Source organism: Miniopterus schreibersii (genome assembly GCF_964146895.1).
Source record: "Miniopterus schreibersii genome assembly, chromosome: 3".
NCBI lineage: Eukaryota > Metazoa > Chordata > Mammalia > Chiroptera > Miniopteridae > Miniopterus > Miniopterus schreibersii.
In genome coordinates, this window is record NC_138103.1 from 70,174,064 (window position 1) to 70,194,482 (window position 20,419).

At 41.4% G+C, this 20,419-nt stretch overlaps 1 protein-coding gene across 7 annotated transcripts; it reads right to left on the reverse strand.

The window, feature by feature from the left end:
* Positions 1 to 1,469: 1,469 nt before the first annotated feature.
* Positions 1,470 to 20,155, reverse strand: MARVELD2 (MARVEL domain containing 2). Of its 7 annotated transcripts, none has more exons than XM_081132269.1 (8): positions 20,093 to 20,155; positions 15,650 to 16,212; positions 15,049 to 15,121; positions 12,980 to 13,015; positions 5,965 to 6,110; positions 5,547 to 5,718; positions 4,564 to 4,614; positions 1,470 to 3,755 (listed from the first exon to the last, which is right to left on the reverse strand). In XM_081132269.1, exons 2-8 carry the CDS (start codon positions 16,195 to 16,197, stop codon positions 3,633 to 3,635), a joined length of 1,149 nt encoding a protein of 382 aa, XP_080988395.1. In that variant the 5' UTR covers positions 16,198 to 16,212; positions 20,093 to 20,155; the 3' UTR covers positions 1,470 to 3,632. The 7 variants fall into 7 exon arrangements, with proteins under 7 accessions (XP_080988395.1, XP_080988394.1, XP_080988390.1 ...); XM_081132268.1 differs by lacking the exon at positions 20,093 to 20,155 and adding an exon at positions 19,919 to 20,006; XM_081132264.1 differs by having other exon boundaries at positions 15,049 to 16,212; positions 20,093 to 20,153.
* Positions 20,156 to 20,419: the final 264 nt, after the last annotated feature.

The following is a 20,419-nucleotide window of genomic DNA, read 5'->3' on the forward strand; positions in this document are numbered from 1 at the left end:
TGAAGGATATGTTCCAAAATATTAATAATGACTACCTCGGGGGGGGGGGGAGTAGAATTATGAGCAATTTTATTTGTATTTGGAAGAGTGTAAGTTTATCTTCCTGTTTCTAAATTTTCTACAATAAATGCATTACCTATATACTTTCTGAAAAAGCCTTTTGTCATTGTTATTATTAAATAATCCTGTTGATATTCTACCTTTAAAGTAGTCAACTCATTATCTAACTCAATGGAAAGCATAGTTGAATATCCAGCCACCACTATGGGGCAAGCCCCTTCCTGTTATTTTATGTACTTCTTGTATTTAATTTTCACAACACTTTCATCAGGCAGTATTACATCCTCAGATAAGGAAGCGGAGGCTTGGAGAGGTTCGTTTGTCAGGTCATACAGTAAGAGATGGAGTGTTGGTTGTGGTTCTCCTGCTGCGCTGACCCATCCTTCCTACCTTTCACTACCCCAGATTCTTTCAGGAGGGTCACTCTGTCACTCAATGGCGCAGCTTCTCCAATGCTCTTCTTTAAAAACCCATTGAAAAACCCAGTATTAGAGTAGGCAATTTTTAAATGATTATATGTATCATAAAAAGACTGAAAGGATACGCTCCCAACAGTATATATCGTCAGGGAGTGGAACTGATAGTGGTGGGACTTTTATTTTGTAAGGTCTTATAGTCATTTGTTTTTGAATTTTTTCCACAATAGTTTTTTTTTTTTAAATAAATGAGTCACAAAAACTTACATATTTTTCCTATCTTGTTTATCTTTTGAACGTGGGTGCATCTCGATGTTCCTTACACAACCCTTTCTAGAAATGCACATAACAATGCATACTGCATCACCAACCCTGTCTTCTCACTCGGATCCCGTTAGACAGTAACCCCAAGGGCTCCATCCGTCCGCTGACTACTGTGTCTTCAGTGCTACACCACCTGCTCAATGAAAGCATGCGGCGCGTAACTGGCAAACGGATGAGTGAATAAGCGAACATACACTTTTCTCTTTCCGAGTTTTAGACATCCTGACATATTCTCATATTAACTTTCAAGTTGGAATATATGTCAAAGTCAGGTGGAGGGAAAAAACGTAGAGAATTACCTTTGCTTCCGAATCTCACGCCTCGCCAAAGGTGGCTGTGATGGGTTGAATTGTGCGTTCCACACCCGAAAGCTATGTTTAAGTCCTAACCTCTGGTACCTCAGAATGTCATGTCATTTGGAAACAGGGACTTTGCAGGTGTAATTAAGATGAGGTCATCCCACTGAAAGTGAGTCACTAACCCAGTATAACTGGTGTCCTCATAAGACAGCTATGTGAAAACAGGATTTGGGTGATACATATGCAAGCCAAGGGACACCAAAGATTGACAGGAAGCCACTAGAAGCTAGGAAGGATTTCTCACAGGTTTCAGGGGGAGCTTGGCCCTGTTGACATCTTTTTTTTTTTTTAAATATTTTTATTGATTTTCAGAGAGGAAGGGAGAGGGAGAAAGAGAAACATCGATGTCAGAGGGGAACATCTATTGCCTCCTGCATGCTCCCTACTGGGTACTGAGACCACCGTCTGGGCATGTGCCCTGACCAGGAATCGAACCAGCAACCTTCTGGTACAGGGACGACGCCCAAGCAACTGAGCCACACCAGCCAGGGCCCTGCTGACCCCTTGATTTCAGATTTCTAGCCTGCAAAACTGAGAGACAATAAACTTGTTTTAAGCCACTCAGATTGTGGTATTTTGTCATGGCAGCCTGTGGAAACCAACACAGGGGCCTTGACTTTCAATTCTTACAAGTAATGGGGGAGGAGGAAACAGCCACTTGAATGTCATGGCCTAGAGGTTTTTAATGATTTTCTAGTTTACTTTATGATAATGGAAAATATTTTCAAGAACACGCCCAGTCAACACAGGAATGCTAGAAAAGCAAAACGACAGGTAACAAATTTTAATATGCCTAGGTATTGACATAAACATTTAAAAAATCCATGTTACAACATTGGTTTTCAAAAATTAACATTTACAATTGTAGTAAAATAAAGTTCTGCAAAGTTAAATTTCCTTAATGCTTTCTTTCAATATTAATCTAACTATAGTCTACGAAAATGGTATTATTTCATCTTTGTTTCTGTTTTTAAAGCACTGGTGCTCTTAAGTGACATGTTAGCATGGGGCCCCAATACATAAAATAGAAAATGAAGCTGTTTTAGTTGGGGGTGTGGCTTTCAGAGGGGACCTCACACTTTCCTAGGTGTGACCTCTTAAGACTCTTAGGGCCCTAAGCATAGTCTGAGAACCAGGGTATTAAGATATTAACAATAAACATGAAATAAGATTTCATTGACAAAGAAGAACTAGGAGTTTCATTCAGTAATCAATACTTTTCAACCCTCCGCTTTACCATGTCTCTCTGTAGTTTCACTTTAGGAAATTCTCTGAACATCAGTTGTTGGAACAGCAGCTATGTTACACAGAGACTGTATCTCTGCACCTGAGAGATCATGTTGAACAGGGTTCAATAACAAGGAATTAAAAAAAAACTTTTTAAGGCGGTTCATTGTCCATACTAATAAAAATAAAACATGTCTCATGAGTAAAGCCCCAAAGCCAAGATAATTCTTGGGAAGATGACGCATTCCAATAAATGAAAGGGGGACTCTAAGTAAATGTAATATCCTGGGGCCTGAGGATAAACATTCAAACAGCAGAAAAAAGGCAACAACATTCACACAGTGCTTCCGGGTGACGTGACGTATACCGGACGGCTGGGCTGCGAAGATGTGCACAGTGATGCTGATCAAAGATGGGAAGGCTGTGTCGGACCCCACTGGGCACAGAGCCACATGGAGGCATCTGCTTAAGGCTACATGTGGTAACAGCACAAAGGACAAGGTCATGAGACACATGGCCTTTAGGTTAGCTGGCTGGGCTCGCTCATTAAGGATGGACCTTTCCTCGCGACTTATTCTAGATAGTTTATTCATTTCACAAGCACTTCTATAGATTTCACAAATACTAATGCAGTGTTTATAATGTGCCAGACTCTGTTCTAAGTACTTTACAAACACTAACTCATTTAATCCTTGTAACCACCCTATGAGGTAGGCACTATAATTAGCCCCGTTGTACACACGAGGAAATAGGCATAGAGAGATTTAAGCAACTTGCCTAAGATCATCAGGCTTGAAAATGTTGATCTTGGATTCAAACCCTTCAAGGGAAAAAATGACACCTTTGGCTAGGAAGAGAAATTTGTCTTAGAAAATCTTAGGAACTGGCCTGAGTAAAAACAGAGAAAACTGATCTTCTAAGGCACCAGAATCGGGACATTCTCAGCACCAGAACTGAACCTCTACTTGCTCTCACACCCCAGGACAGATCTCTAAATCGCTTTTAATTTCAACAAGATAAACACAAACTGTACACGGATGGATACAGGATGTCTTCCATTGTTAGTAAATTTGAAATTTTTCTGAAATGTTTGATGTGAAAGTAGACTGTTTTAACATCACAGACCAACTAAACCAACTAGAAGCTGATTCAGGAAGCACCTGTTTCTTGAATATTGCAGAGACTAACATAAAAAAAGACAGTAAATAAATATTGTTTGATATAAAAAAGTGGTTTCAAATAAGGTTTAAGAATAACCTTGTACATCCCAATTCATCACTTTATCATATTCTTGAATTCTTTGCTTTATGTGAGAAAGTTTATTCTTTAGATAATCACAGCGTTCTTTTTTTTCCAGAAACGTAGGATCCTGGAAAAGAAACACAGTTGTTATGTCAGCCTCTGCTTCCTCAGCAAAGAACACAGAAACACACATTATCACCCAGAAATGACCCTTCAGAGCAGACTTACCCGCAGATTTCAAAATCTGCCTAGTAAGCCCTCCACAGGTTTTTATAATTTATTTTTCAGAATAGTTTTAGATTCACAGTAAAGTTGAGAAGTACAAAGAGCTGAGGTACCTATAACTTTAATAGCTTAAAGTACATACAAAGTAAATAATAAGTACAGAAACGTTTACCGAAAACTCTTTTTGGCCTCTACTGATTTGTGCAATTATGTTAAGGATGGAGTTAGAAACATGTAAAGTAACGTAATCTTTTGGAAGGAAATGTGGGTGACGAGGTCTGTGTCAGTGCTCGTTTCCCTGGGTGGCTAAATCAGGACAGAGCAAATGTCATCAGAACAGAGCTGGGAGGAAAAGGTGTCCAGCAGGCACCCCTGGTTCCCTAACAAGTAGAATCTTAAGAAATACAGAAAAAGCCCCGGTCGGTGTGGCTCAGTTGCTTGCGTGTTGTCCTGTGCACCGAAAGGTTGCCAGTTTGATTCCCGGTCAGGACACATACCCAGGTTGAGGGTTCGATCCCCAGTTGGGGTGTATACGAGAGGAAGCCGATGGATGTTTCTCTCTCTCTCTTTCCTTCTCCCTTCCCATCTCTTTAAAAAATCAATAAACAAATACAAAAAAAGAACCACTTTAGCTAAAAGAATCTAAAGTCAGTTGTCTCCACTGTACCTGGGTAAGAATATACTTTGAAGAAGAAAATAGTTTTACTAACCTTCTTTTTCCTCTTAAATTCTTCATGGATTCTTGAAATTCTCTCATGTTCCTAAAAATAGCATATTGTATACTTGAATTAAAACACTTGCATTTACTCACATCATATCTCAAGAACGTCTCAAAGTACAGTGGGATGACTTACTGTGTGCCAGGCCCTGGGATTAAGGGGTGAACAGAGAGAAAGGCCCTACCTGCATGAAACCAGAGCTGAGTGCCAGTGCCACGGCTTGCCAGCTGTGTGACCTGGAGCAAGCTCATTACCCTCCTGCAGACTCAGTTTCCTTACTGGTAAAATGGGAACACTAACCATAAGCACCTCACAGGGTTGTGAGAAGCTGCACCTATTTGAAATGATGCTTGTAAAGTGCCTGGCACATAATGATCACATCAGCTCTCATCAAGCAGCATTTTCACCCCCACTGGAAAGTTCTTTTTCATGTTATTAGGTATTGGGATTAAGAGGTTGATATTATTCAACTTTTGAAAATAGCTAATATAATGTTACTTCTAACTTTACTCTAAGTTTTATAACAAATATGAAATTTATACTTTACTTAAATAAGAAAATAAAATACTGTTTAATAATTGAAGGCCGGAGACATTAAATTATATAATTTGAATTGTAACCTTGACTAGTCACCTTGACGACCTCAAGTGACTTTCCTAGACACAGACAGCAGACCCATATGGTTACGGCCTCTCTACATTTCGAAAGAGGTCAGGTTGCCCGGCCGGGCGTGGCTCAGCGGTTGAGCATCGACCTAGGATCCAGGCGATCGGGGTTTGATTCCCAGTCAGGGCACATGCCCGGGTTGTGGGCTCCATCAATGACTCTCTCATCATTGATGTTTCTCTCTCTCTCTCCGTCTCCTTTCCTCTCTGTGAAATTAATAAAGACATATTTAAAAAAAAAAAAAAGAAAGAGGTCAGGTTTCATCCCGTCTTCGCCATCGGTGTTCCCAGGCAGCTGCGGACACTGACCTGCTGGGTTCCCGAATGATGCGGCAGCCTGCTCATCACTGCGTCCAGCTCATCGAACTTCCTCAGGACGGCCTGGACCTCGGCGGAGAGCTCTTTGTACTCTGAAAACTGGTCCTGGAACACAGCCTTGTAGCGCTCTCGCTCCTCATCCGTCCGAATCACAGGGTACTTTCTGGGGGGAAATTAACCAGAGCTATAACCTGTTCACTAAAACAAGCTCAACACCAAATCAGCTTAGCTATTCCTCACTGTCCACACTGTGTGCCTTCAACTCAATACACTACCTCGAAGGTAACAAATGACTATTCATATGTAAATGATTTAAACAGAGAGGATTAACTTGGAGACAAACAGGAAAATGAAAAGCCCAATGGAAACCCTCAATTCCATCCTGAAGAAGGATTTATAAGATACTCACGCCACATAGTCAGGCAACATGATAGGCTTAGGAATGTGGCCTGAGGGGATGTGTCCACTCAGTACTTCAGGTTTCATTTTTGTTGCTCTCAATTCTTTGAAATGAACTTCTGGGTCTCTCTTCCTGTCCCCACTGGCTGCTTCACACTATAGTTGGGAAGAAAAAGATTTGTTTACAACCAGAGGCAGAAAAAACACACCAGAGTTTATTCTTAGAAGAAAATGGAGGGAGGGGCAAGGAGAAAAGTAGAAAGAGCAATTAATACATCACTTCGGAATTACACGTTTTATATTCACAAAGTTGTTCTGTTCTGTAACAGCTGAAGGGACACACTGGGATACGGGAGAGCACATAACAGGCAGAACACCCTCCGCCCCAATTGCATGCATGTCAAAGATGGACGATAAATGGTGAATGTGGGGGTGTTGAGTACTGTACTTATTTAGGATTTATATCCCAACTAATTGTAAAAGAATAAAAAATGTAGTTCAAAAGAAGAAATTCAGGGAACAGAAATGGAACATGTCTACTTAAGTGGAATGAGAAAAAAATGACACCAGAACCTGGGATGGATCAGTTATAAGCAGCCACTGAGGAGGCCAGAGACGCATACGAGTTGTGTTGTTTTCATTATCTGAAAGGATCGGAAAGAATCCAGAGTGGAGGTGGTGGATGTCTTTAACTTGCCCATGTGGCCCTAACCTGCGATTCCCTGAAGAGGCAATGAGGATCCTGGAAGTGGTGGTTTTAAGTCACCTGGGATTCTACACTGGAGAGCTCCTAGAGGCCTTTTTAGTAAGAAATGGTACATTCAAAAGAGATGAAATGGCACAGAGAGGAAGTGTGGAGACAGGCCTTAAGAGCTAAAATAGCCTAGAGAAGGGCAGGAGTGGAAGGACCAGCAAACCAGCCCTAGACTGGGGGCAGGCTAAGACAGATGTACAGTTTTGGGGCTGGGAAAAGAGTGCCCAGAACACCAACCAAGTTGGTGAGGCCGGTGGATGCCAGGAAAGGGGTCTTCATTTTACACATAAAGGAGCCAGGTTCAGAGAGGTTTAGTACATTCTCCAAGGTCCCACAGCTGTGAACTGCAAAGGCCACAATTAAAACTATGAACTTTCTGGCTCACTGATACTTTTAATGAGTAACATGAGGAAACTGGTGTATTTAACTGTATATTGTTCAATCCTCAAGTTCCCTTAAGTTCTGGTAGCATGCTAGAAATGAGTTTTGGCTGGGCAGGGTGGGCAATGCCATACTGCTGGAGGAAGTGAGCTTGAGCTGAGCACAGTGATTTCTCCTCAGGGCAGTCAGCTCCCCTCCACTGCCCCCAGGGACCCTTGGCTCATGCTTGTTAAACTCAACTGAGAGTAGCTTGGGAGGGCCCCTCCTTCATTGGAAACAAATATAAAATAAGATTTTAAAACCATGCCAGGCAGCTTTTAAAATCCTTTGTTTCCTGACTTTCTATCTCTGAGGCTGACTCTGAGGTTTGGTCTAACATTAGCTCATTCTAAAAACCACTAGCTCTTAACTCACCAAAGCCCGCAGCCCAGATCAGACGATCAGACTCTAGGCTGCTAACCAGCCCCAGAGGAGGGTTATAAAAAGGAGAAGCTGCAGCCGAGGTGCTAAGTGAAGAGGAACCAGATCAGCTCTGGGCAGAAAGGCACCCAAAGCAGCAAGAGTGCAAATCAGGAGCAGAGAAACCCGAGGAAAACCACTCTGTTCTCCACTGGCGAGGATGTCATCTCTTCATCCTCATGAGTGCTTGTATGTTTAATCTTGACACTGAATCATGGGATAAAACATCAGGGGGAACCACTTGGGCTTAAGTAAATGGATGTCTATTGCGTGGCATTCCTTTTTCAGCTCCCAACTATTTAACAATCCATTTCACATACGCTGGCTGAGGCGGCGGCTATGGACACGGCAGACCCTACAGATCTCGAGAGCAGGCGCGGGCTGCCAGCTCAGATTCCCTTGTCTAAGTCATGAATTCTGCCCAGGTCCTCACATCGGGCAGGGAAGTTTGGAGGAGGTTTGGGTTTTTTCCTTACTTATCCATCTCTATTTCCAAGATCTACCTTTTAATATAAAGATGAAGTTTTAAGAAGCCAGAATACTTCCACAAAGACTGTTTCGTCTGCTTTAATTTTTTCGTTTTGTTTTTATGCTCAATGTTTTCTTCCACTCTTTTAGGGTGAACCTCCCTAATCACCAGTTCAGAAAATCCTATTGGGGGAAAACGTCCGAAACTAGACAGGAGACGAAGAATCGAACAGTTTCAAGCTTTCGTGGGGACGCCGGCTCCAGCCCTGGGTCAGACCACTCTCCGAGCAGTGTTCCTGGTTATAAACACAAACCCCCAGACACAACCGTTCTCTGCTTCTAGCATAAACTAGTTTTGTCAGCAAATATCAGAAAAGCTTTACTGTGAGGCAAGAAAAAGTAATTAAGCAACGGGATAAGTAACGCTTTAGATATAATTACTAAGCCTTTCAAATTAAAAAGAGGCTGAATGAATATCCTGTGAAGTTAGAAACGGAGAGCTAGATATGTGTTTCAGTGCCCATCTGCCCAATTCCCGATTCTCTGTCCCTCTGAGAGTATAATGTAATGATGCAAAAGCCCTCGATCCCAAACCCCTACCATTACTTTTGATGCCCAAGTTAGATTTTGGCTTTTCTAGCTTGGGAAAGAAATCTGCTCAGCACTTAGGGATTTATTAGAAGTTGTTTCTGTGTCTATTTGATCTTACTTTATGTCTGTATATTATTTATTTTAAAAATGATCTTATTTGCTTTTTATAAATTGTATCTATTAAAATACCAAAGAAGGAATAACCTAGTAGGTAGTTCCAAACAAGTGACAGAAAACTGAAGTTCAGAGATGGTAAGTAATATCCTTAGGGTCACAGAGCTAGTAAGTAGCTGACCGTGTACTCCAATTCAGATTTGCCTGATCCCAAAGTTTATTTTCTCTTCATCACACTGCACTGCCTCTCCTAGGGCAGTTTATCAGTTCTTCCCTGCTAAGGACCAGGAAGGACACAGGTGGAAATCAGACCCAATCAGAAGCTGGAGATCCAACCTTTTCTATTAAGGTTTCTCATTGGTAAGTCCAATAGAGATTCCTCAGTTAAGTCATGAGATTCCCTCAGAGAGGTCTGTCTGTAAAATACATCTAAATAAGTTGATTCACAGTGATCCATCTCCCAGGAAAAGTTGCCTTGGAAAGGATGTACTAGATTGATAGGATTTTAAAAGAAGTCCCAGGAATGGGGGTTCCACCTCTGCTAAGGTTACTCCAGACTATTCTAGGACATCTCAGGATCTGAATCCTAAAACACACCCTATATATGCTGGGCACCAACCTTCTAGGGTGGCCTGAAAGGGGTACCCTGAACTCCCTGGCAGATCTTTCTAATCCTGTCCCACATGTTTTGAAATCTGCTTCAGCCATATTTTTACCAATGATGCTGACCACTCCATTGTTTGGGGCACCTTCCTCCAATTTGGACAAGTCTTTTACTCTTCTGCACTTAATTTCATTGGGTAAATCCCACTACCTCCAAGAGACTGACCAGGAAGCCCATAAATTCCACCCTGGCCAAGTATGACCACCACTGCCACATCACTGGCACAGCTCAGTGAGACAGTCCTGTTCAGCCTGGTGCTGAGCAGTCAGGATCTGCAGAGTGCACACCACCTTTAACCCCTTCCCTTGAGTACCCGAGGATGTTCTGAAACATAATTCCCAATGTTAGTTACTCTGACTTGCTAACTCTGATATCAGATTTTGACATCACCTATTAACAAGAGAGTTAGCTCTTAGAAAGTGAATTTCTTCATATGTCAGTTTCTAGGCCCCCTTTTCCATTATAAACAGTCTTTCTAATTCTGGTCCATCTTCTAAACCAAAGTCCCTTTAAATTTGACATCTTCCATTCAGCAAACATTGTTTTAGGACTCTTACAGGACTGTGCTTCATTCCCAGCCAGAGTGGTATTTATGACTTTCCTAGTCAGTCCCTCCGAGGGTGTAGGGCTTACCAGTGGTTAAGGCAATACTGGCAACCTTGAATGAGAGTATTGGCAATGATCTGCCAAAGCCACCCTCATGATGACTCCCAGTTGGTCAAACTCTCTTATGTTCTCTGGACTAACATTGGAAGGCAGCCCACAGGGTTAGCTAGGGAAGTTGCACTTAAATGGCAAACAAAGGCCCAGTGTTATTAATATTTAAACATCAGCCTCATATTGTTCATCTTAATGTTTGAAATGAGTATTCATTAATTTAATTTTTAAAAAACTTTAAAAAATGTGAACAGATAATATGTATACATGATATATAGTTCAAAAGGTCCAAAAAGGCACATAATGAAAAGTCTCCTTTTACCGACCCCCGCACTCCCTGTTAGCCAGGTGCCCTCCTAAGGCAACTATTATTATCATCACTTTCAGGTATATCTGATATGCATATTTTAGACAGCATAAAGGTGAGCGTCCATTTAGTTCATTCTGACTGCTAGTTACACTGAGTTAGAAGAAGTCTAATTGAAACGTATGTCCTGACAGCAATACATCTTGAATAAATGAACACAAATCTACTAAAACACAAGGGAACCAGGAAGTTAAAACAAAGTACAAAACAAACAAAAAGACACACACACACACGAAGTGCAGTAGTATCTCTCTAATTCTCTGAACAATGTTTAAAGTGTACACGTTCGTAGCCCTAGGTCCACACTGCCTTATGGAGAAACTCTTCAATACCAGTCTCCCGTGTTCCATGCCTGGTCAGTCAGAACTGGTCAGATAGCTCTTGATTTCTGAAGATTTCTAATACCAGGAAAGCTGTTGTGCCTTGCCAGCTGCAATTCAGAGGACTCCACATACATGTCAGAAATAACTTAATGCAACTGACTCTTTAAAAAACGTTGCTAGTTACTAATCCCCAAAGATGACCAATTAACAAAACTGAATTTGAGACATTGTCATCCATAAAATGACCTTCCCAGGAGATGTCAGAGAAACACAAATCTCTAAGCAAATTATTTAATTTTATAGTTCCTGATGTTTGTGACCTCTCTCACCCCTCCCTCATACACATACACACACAATCACATTCTACTAATCTTTTGTCTGTGTTTTTATTTTTCACTAGGTTTGTAAGCCCCTGGAAAATGGAGATGATACTCTGTAGTATTCATATCCCTGGTCCACAGCCTAACAGGCATGTGTGTGTTCAATGAATTAATTAGTGATGATACTGAAGTATTAATCACAATCCCTTGGGCACACTGTTTGCCCACTTCATAAATCCCTTTATTTCACCACGAACAAAATATTTTTGGCAGTATTTTTCTCACTGTATCATATCAGGAAAATATTTTCAAATAGTATTTGTGTGTTATAGAGAATTTAAAAAAAACCAAAAAAGGTATTTTCAAAATGTATGCACTTAACAAAGGGCTTGTACAAATTAGCAACCCAATAAAAAAAACTAGACAGGTTATGACAGTTAATAGAGCAGGAAATGCAAACATGACATGAAAAGTGCTCCACCTCACTCCTGATAAGCGAAATGCAAATTACAACTACATAAGATACTGTTTTTCACCTGTCAGACTGATACATGTCAACAAATTTCCTAACACACTTTGTTGGTCAGGGAGTGAGGAAGCCTATCATACTGCTGGGAGTAGAAATTGGTAAAATTTCTATGGGGCAACCTGACAATCAAAATATATGAAAGGAAGTATGCACAAGTATATTTTTATATGTATAAGGTTATTCATTATAGCATTGTTTTTAATAGTAAAAGATAGGAAACAACCTAAATGTTCATTTATGGTTAAATAAACTATAGTATATCCATACAATGTGATACTATGGAGCTGTGAAAAGAGAATGGAGAAATTCTTTATGTGCTAATAAGGAAACATCTTAGAAATGTATTGTTTGCCCTGGCTGGGTAGCGCAGTTGGTTAGAGAGTTGTTCCAATACGCCAAGGTTGCAGGTTCGATCCCTGGTCAGGGCACATACAAGAAGGAACCAGTGAATGCATAAATAAGTGGAAAACAAACTGATGCTTTCTCTCTCTCCCCTCCTCTCTTTCACTCTCTCTCTCTTTAAAAGCAATCAAAAAATTTTTTTAAAAAGAAATGTATTGTTAAGTGGAAAAAATAAGGAATATAACAGTGTATATGGTATGCTACCATTGAGTAAAAGGGGGAGGAGAGCAAATATATACATAACACATTTCTGAAAGGAAACCAAGACACTAATAACACTGGTTACCTCTGAGCAGGAGAACTGGAAAGCCAGATATAGGATTGAGAGAGGACTTTGTATTAGAGCTCCTTTTGAACTTTGAACCAAGTGAATATACTCCCTTTTCAAAGAAAGAAACTAATCAATGAGTTGGATTCTCAATTTTTTGCTTAGAAATAATACCTGATATCTTAAAAAAGTACTTTTCAATGAGGTAGAACTATGATTAAAATAATTTATAATATATTTGTAATAATTATAACAGCACCTCACTTAATCATCTCGGCAATCATGTGAGGTAGAAATTATTATTCTGATCTTACAGATGATGAAATCAAGGCATTAGAAGGTTAAATACTTGCTTACCACCACACAGTAAGTGGTGGAACAGAGATTTCTTTCCTGACACAACAAAATTTGGCATCTGAAAGAATTTTAAAGAGACTGCAGAAAGTTTGGGGAAATTACCTTCATTTTTAAAAGATTAAAAATTTAAACATACAAGGAGAATCAACAGTTCATTTGCATAAGTTTTCATGTAATAAAATTAAAAGAAGCTATCAATAACCTTATATAATTGATCCTTTTCGTATTAGAAAAAACCTGAGGCCTCTTATGACCTCAATGTAACAGATACACTTTCACAGAAAGATGATCTACCGTGTATATTTATAGACAAGAGAGAAAAGTATTTAACAAATCTAGAGATAAAATATAATGTGAACTTTTTTTCTTACCATGTTCCTTTTCGATGGAAACGACGGCTCACTTATCTGGACCAAAAAGAGTTAAAATGAATTTTCAAAGGCATGTGAAGTTACTTTGCAAATATTTTCACCCATTTGCATTTATAGCCCAACCTCAATTATACTGGTTGATTCTCTACTTTTCAGATGCTCCTCCTACTTTTTTGGCCACATTTCGATGGGCCAGTGGACAACCAGAGGAGATGAGATAACTGTAATTCCCTGTCAATCAGGACCAAAGAGCAGAGTTGGAAATATGAAGATGGTAGAGACTCTTAGGTAAGTTGCTTCAAATCACCTAGAGATTTTCTTTATTCTCCCATTACTTTGCACAATTAAGGGATTTGAGACAGTTATACTATAAAGCTAATAGAAAAAAGCCACAGGCCATTACATTTTCTGCCTTTTAGGAAGTTATAGCTACACACAACCTCCAATATGAGAGGTGATTCAAGTCCAATTACAAATTTTGAAAAGCCTGATAGAAACAAGTTTTTGTTGACAAAGGGGAAAGAATGAAAGTATTATGTTGATAATTACAGATACTATTAATGTAGAATTTTGAAATGACATTAAGAACTCTGTTGTTATTAAATTTATCTAAAATTATGAGGCTGTGTGTGTGTTTCACTATCTAGATTTCAAACTGATTGAAATGCAAAGTTCTTTATTTTGTATATACAGATGTAAATTTTAAAATATGCTTAACATTGCAAGATAAACTTTTAGAAAAAACTTAAATCTATGTCGAGTTCTTTAAGATTAATATATTTTGTGACAAAAGAGTATGGACCACACTGAAACATGCTGAGGTTCTCCATATAACATAAGGTACTTAGTCAAGTTTTTTGTTGTTATGCATAAGATTCCAGCAAAAGAGTAAAAACAAAATATATAGGTAAATGAATAAGTAAATAGGTTATTGAGTCAATAAGGACAGGATTTAATTTTTATCTATAGTTTTGCCCACTACACAGGGGCTGGCAAAAGTAGATTTACAGTTGTGAGTACATGAAAGTTTATTCTTTTATTATTTATTAATTACTGTATTATTTATTTGTATTAGAACTGTAAACCTACTTTTGTGTACCCCTGTACACCATGTGAAATTATACAGTATCTAGGAGATCTTTGGAAAAGTGAGAAAAGAAATACGCATAATATAATTAACTTAAAATTAAGAAAAAAGTTAAAATAATACGACATTTTCAGTGTCATAGAAAATTCTACTACACTCCTCCTTAGAAGAAAGCAAAACATTAACTTATTTCAGGGTATAATGAAGCTAGTAGAACATACACTTAATATTTTTGCTACTGTTGAAATAAAATTATTTTAAATAAGGCTTCGATAGTCTTATCCTCTAGGTATTATTAATTCTCCTCCTCCTTTGTATATTTAACTAGTTAAATCCCAAAAATGAAATCAAGTACATGGTTCCCATTCTAATTTTGGAACACTCATCTCCCTAAAATGACGATGAAACATCAAAATGCCTGGGTAAGTTTTCACAGAGTATGTTTATTGCAAGTCAGCTTCTCAATACTTAAAAAAAAATCATATGTGGTTCACCATGTTTTTACGTGACTTTATGTAACTCACTGGAAGAAACTGGGAATCATAATATTTACATGAGCACTTTTCTCCTCTAACTGAAAACTTGTGTTTTTTATTGTCTTACCATACCAAAGAGTCAAGATTGTTCTCAAACCTCCTTTAATGATAATTTTATTTACTGAATATGTTATTATTTTTCTTTGCAGGAATTCAGTATCTATGTTTTCCCCTTAAGCAGCAGAAAGACGTAATAATGCAGCCAACAAACTGTACTACATTACACACCTGGTGTCTACTTGCAATGCTATACAGCAGTGACACTCCAGAGTGGGTTACCCCAGTCCTAGTGTGCCAGATACTGAGCTAGGACTTTTGAACTCAGATTAAAAAAAAAAAAAGGCTTCTATAAAATATTTGTTTTGAGAGCTATATATATTTAACAAGGGAGTAAATAACATTAAAAAAAAAAAAAAGAACAAATGAAAGATTGTGAAGTTCCTTACCTCTTGTTGTTCCATGTATTCCCTATGTCTCCGAGCTGCCTCATGCCTCCATAACTTTAGGCAAACCAAAGCACTAATGAGATAAACAATCATGGTGACAAATAGGAAGACCATCGCTGCTATCTGTCCTCCTTCCACCCGGCAGAACATTGCATTCACTGGTGTATTAAATAATGGATAGTAGCAGAGTCCACCTCGGTTGATATCGTTCACATAGACTATGGCTGCAGCCATATACAGAATAAACAAGGCAACATTAATTCCAAATTCAGTTAGGGGCCACCAGTTAGAGTCCAAAAGAATGGTCTGATAATACATGGACATGCCAAGAACCAGAATAATAATGGTGGTTACCCAAGCTAATCCAGCAACCACGAGTATAAAAGGAGTTTTGGGGCCGCTGTAGTAATAGCCCCCATACATACTGCCCAGGCCACCAATGCCTCCCATGGCAGTGGGCGGGGAATATCCAAACATGTTATACCACTCACTGTCCTTGTGAATGTAAGCGGTGACACAAGCGAAGACGCCGGCCCCCAGCAGCAGCTCCACCACACCCAGAATCCTCAGCAGACCAGGCCACGACTTCATGTAGGAATACCTCAGGTTATACGCCTCCACCTTCTCACTGTACGTTAGAGCTGTTTGAGTGTGTCGGCCCAGAGATCCATAGGGATCCTGGGGAAGCATCGTTTCAGCCTCTTTCCGGGAACTGTAGGTTCCTTGTGACCCTCCGTAAGGATCTTTGTAGGAGTTGGGGGGTGAATGATGGTTTGGTCTCACTGGAGAGGCTGGAGGTGAGCACTCCACTCCATCGGAGATGTATCTGATGTCTGACCCCGGCTTATCCCATTCTGGGTCCCTTTTCTTCCCTCTGAAGAAGTTCTTCCAGGACTCAGGGACAAAGCGCCTAACAGGTTTGAGATCTGGTGCTATGGCCGGTTCCTCTGTGTCACTTGAGTAGAAGTCAGGGCCGAATGGTGGCTGTAATGGGAGAGGGGGTGGTGGCAAAGGATCAGCGCTCACAGCCAGCTCACTGTCACGAAGAGTCTGAAGGGTTTTTATGGTGCCATCTTCATAGGCCGAGTCCCTTGGGACCTCATCGTAGTGCCTGTCTCGATTTCTGAATCTTCCATCCTTTGACGACATTTGTGATTTCTACACCTGTGGCCAAGATTAAAGTTATCACTTATGTTTAGTTTTTTATTATTTCAACAATGCTGATTTATTCACTTAGTAGCAAGTGATCATATTTAGGAAACCAATATGATCATATCTACTACGATATATAAAATGATAAGATAAATATATCTATTTTAAGCATATGTAACAATTATGTTAGCCAGGGACATAGTCATCATTCTATACAATTTTAAGGGCAATAAAAAATTTAAATCTTGGCTCTGAATTAAAACATTAATAAATCTAACTTATGTATGAGCTCTGTAAACAACAAAATCTAAACAAACTAAAATAAGACTAAATTTTAAACAAGAAAGGATTCTACCACATTCCAAGTAGAGTCCTTTCCTCAAACAGCTAAATCAACATATTTAAGAGTTTGAGCATGTCAAAATTTGATCAGTCAGCACATACTCTTCATTTTCATTAACTCAAATCTGCTTTGGAATGAATGGCCCAGGAGAAGCAGTCTGTTAAACACAGGGAGTGAAGAGCCTCTTTCCTTCCTAAGTCAGGAAAGTCAGTTTAGTTTAGGGGGATTGCTTCTCCCACTCTGAAATATTAACACTTGATACTAGATTTTGAAAACTGATTTCTCAGAGAAAAAATCACCAAAGATAAAGATTCCCCAACAGTACAACACAGAGCAGCAGCAATGACCATGTATGTCACTCTTTTCAGAGCAATTATCAAAAGGCAATTGCTGTTGCCAAAGAGAAACTCAGAAGTTACCTTAAAGGGTATTCAATCCACCTAAAAAATAAGGCATAGGAAAAGCACTTTTTGCCCGGCCAGCATGGCTCAGTGGTTGAGCGTTGACCTATGAACCAGGAGGTCACAATTTGATTTCCGGTCCGGGCACATGTCCCAATTTCGGGCTCCATCCCCAGTAGGGGGTGTGCAGGAGACAGCCGATCAATGACTCTCATCATTGATGTTTCTATCGCCCCTCTCCCTGAAATCAATAAAGATACATATATTTTTTAAAAAAAGCACTTTTACTAAACCTGTTGATTTTCTTCATGAAATCAACAACCTGGACACATATACAAAAAGAAGGAAAGCATTTGCTAATGTAACTACTTGGTTTACAGCACATGAATTTCTCCCTCAAATTGCTTATAAGTGTGTATTTACTTGAAAACTCAACTGGGCACATGGCATTGTACTTAGTACTATGAAGGTGGTATCAAAATTTAAAAGGATAATCCTACCTTATGATATTAAACAATTTAGAAATTCCTAAGGCTTGTTTTATTTTACTGTGTAAAATGCAGATTGATCATTCAACAAATATTTACTGAACGCCTGCTATGTACCAGGTGTATCAGTGCTGTGTACCATGCTGAAACTGGATCAGTGAATGAAGGTGACTGAAATCTCTGCCTTCCAGTGGGGGTGACAGATGACAGACAAGGAAGTGAAATAGATCGAATGCTAAGGAACAAAGTTAAGAAAGGGGATCAGGAGTGCACTGTGGGCAGGGTGTTACAATTTTAAGTAGAATGATCAAGGAAGTCTTCACAGGGAACACGAGATCTGAATATAGAAATAAAGGAGGCAAAGGAGGAAACCAGGCAGGTATTCCAGGGGAAAGCACTCCAGGTAAATGGAGCAGCTAGTGCCTTGAGAGGGTGCCTGGCATGTTGAACTATTAAGGCATGGGCAGTGTGGCAGCTGCAGAGTGAGCGAAGCAGTGAGTGGCAGAATTGAGGCCATCTGAATCATTAAGGCCTTGGAAACCACTGGAAATGATTTTGGCTTTTACTTGGGAGTGAGATGAGGAGCCACTGGAGGATTCCAAATAGAGGAGTGACATATCTAACTTGTTTTAATAGGATAACTCCAGTTGCTGTGCAGATAGCACACTCCAGGAGACAAGGGTGAAAACAGACTGGCTAGGAGGCCACTGAAATAACCCAGTGGGCCACGGTGGTAGCAATGGAGATAGCAAGAGGAGGTCAAGTTCTAGATACAGGGAATTAAACATTTTTTTTTTAACTTTTTTTTTTTTAAAAAATATATCTTTATTGATTTCAGAGAAAGGAAAGGAGAGGGAGAGAGAGAGAGATAGAAACATCAATGATGAGAGAGTCATTGATCAAGCCCGCAACCTGGGCATGTGCCCTGACAGGGAATCAAACCCCGATCGCCTGGATCCCAGGTGGATGCTCAACAGCCGAGCCACGCCTGGCCAGGCAACTTTTTTAATTGAAATTTTCAAACAATAAAAGTGGAAAGAATAGTATTATGAACTCTAATGTACCCATCAACTATCTTCAATGATTATCAACTTATGACCAATCTTGTTTCACCTATATCCCCAACCTCATTTCCTGTGGCAACACCTCACTTTGAAGCATATCCCAGATGTCAAATCATTTCAGTGGCCACATTTCTTCACCCCTTCAGTTTAGCCTTGGGGAGAAGCAGCCTGAGTTTGAAATCCATGTGGAGATGTCAGGTGTGCAGTCTATATACAGAAGGGCGTGTACAGCCAGTGACTAAAGAGAATCACCCAGGAAATGGGTGGAAATGGAGAAGTCGTCTAAATTTCAGGGGTCTTCTAGTGGGGCACTCCAATTTTAAAGAATTAACTGTGACAGTCCCAGCATGGTGCCCAATGCAAAGTAGGAGCTCTATAAATGGCAAAAATTATTTGGTTTCTTTGTTTTTTATCTTTATCTATCTAAAAGTTTAAATTCTAGAAAGACAAAGTACTACTACAGTTTTGAAATACATTTTCCTAAGAAGGGTAGGAGCAAAATCACAACAAATTCAAGTTTTACACAATACCCCTCAGTATCTACACTACATATGCATTGAAAGGGTACCCCATTGCTTGATTTAGCTCACTGTAAAAAAAAAAAAAAAAAAGTGTGCTTCACTTTAATGGATTTATCTTCACCTGTGAAAGGGACTTATTTGAGTTAGACCACCTTATTAATGTTTAAATAATAAGCAAAAAGGATAAATCTGAAGAACTGTGAAACAGCAAAATATGCGATGTCAGAAGGGAACAGTCAGCTGAATGTGGGCACAACTTAAATTTTATCTGGATACGGGGTGTCGCAGAGCCCGCTTAGATCCGGCACGCGGGCCCGAGGCGGTCTCCGTTTCTTCAAGCCCGGCCCGTCGGCCCTCCCTGGGGACACACCTCTGGCCAAGCCATCCAGGCGGGGGAAGCGCCCCCAGCAGTGTCCCAGGAGCAGAGCGTCGTCACCTCTACACAAACCACCGCTTCAGCGGGCTTCAGTTTTGCTGGGCCCAAGGAAGGGGCGGGTTTCGGATGTTTGGGGGCTTCCAGGAGGCTGAGAAGGCCCCGAGGTTTGACCCTCACCCACGCGCGAGAGCCGTGGGCTCGGAACAGCTCCGCGCGGGCGTCTCCCGGGCGCGCCGCGGGCGCCGTCCCACCCCCGCCCCGTCCCCGCGCCGGCTCGGCTCGTCCCGCGCGTGCTCCGCCTTCGCGTCTCTGAGTGGAAGTCCACTCGCGGTCTTTGGAGATTCCACCCCAAAGGGGCCGAAACGCAGCCGGCTCGGCCACGCCCCACGCCCGGTAACCGGGATCCCCGCCCGGAAGGGCGGCGGGGACGCAGCCAGGGTCCGGCCGCGCACCTGTGCCCCCTGAATGAGACCAGGCTGGACGCGGGCCGCCCTGACCCGGGGCCCGGCCCCCCTCGCCCCTTACCGCCGGCGTCCGGCCTCGGCCGCAGGTTACGGTGGGCTGGGCGTCGGGCGCCGCGGCCCGGGAGGCTCCGAGGGACCGAGGACCCCTCTCCATCCGCGCACCTGCCCAGGAGGCGCCGGCCCCTCCCGGCCTGCGTTCCGGTCACGTGGGCCCCCCCGCCAGGACCCCCCTCACCTGCACGGCGCCGGAAGAGCGCGCGCAGCCCGCGGCAGCGAAACCGGGATCGGGCTCCGGGGCGGGGCCGAGCCAGGCCTGCCCCGCCCGCTTCGCCAGGACTCCCGCTGGGCAGGAGGGCTCGGGTGCCCGCCCCCCGCCCCTCCCCGCCCCGCCCCGCCCCCCACCAGGCTCCGCTCGAGACCTTGGGAAAGGTAGGTGGGGTGTGATTAACCCCTCCCGGGAGCTCTCGGAAGGCGGCCATTGTCTTCCCTAGTTTTTAAAAAAGTTTGACTCCGGATGAGGGAGATTGATATGTTAGGAAATATTAAGATAGGAGAAACAAAA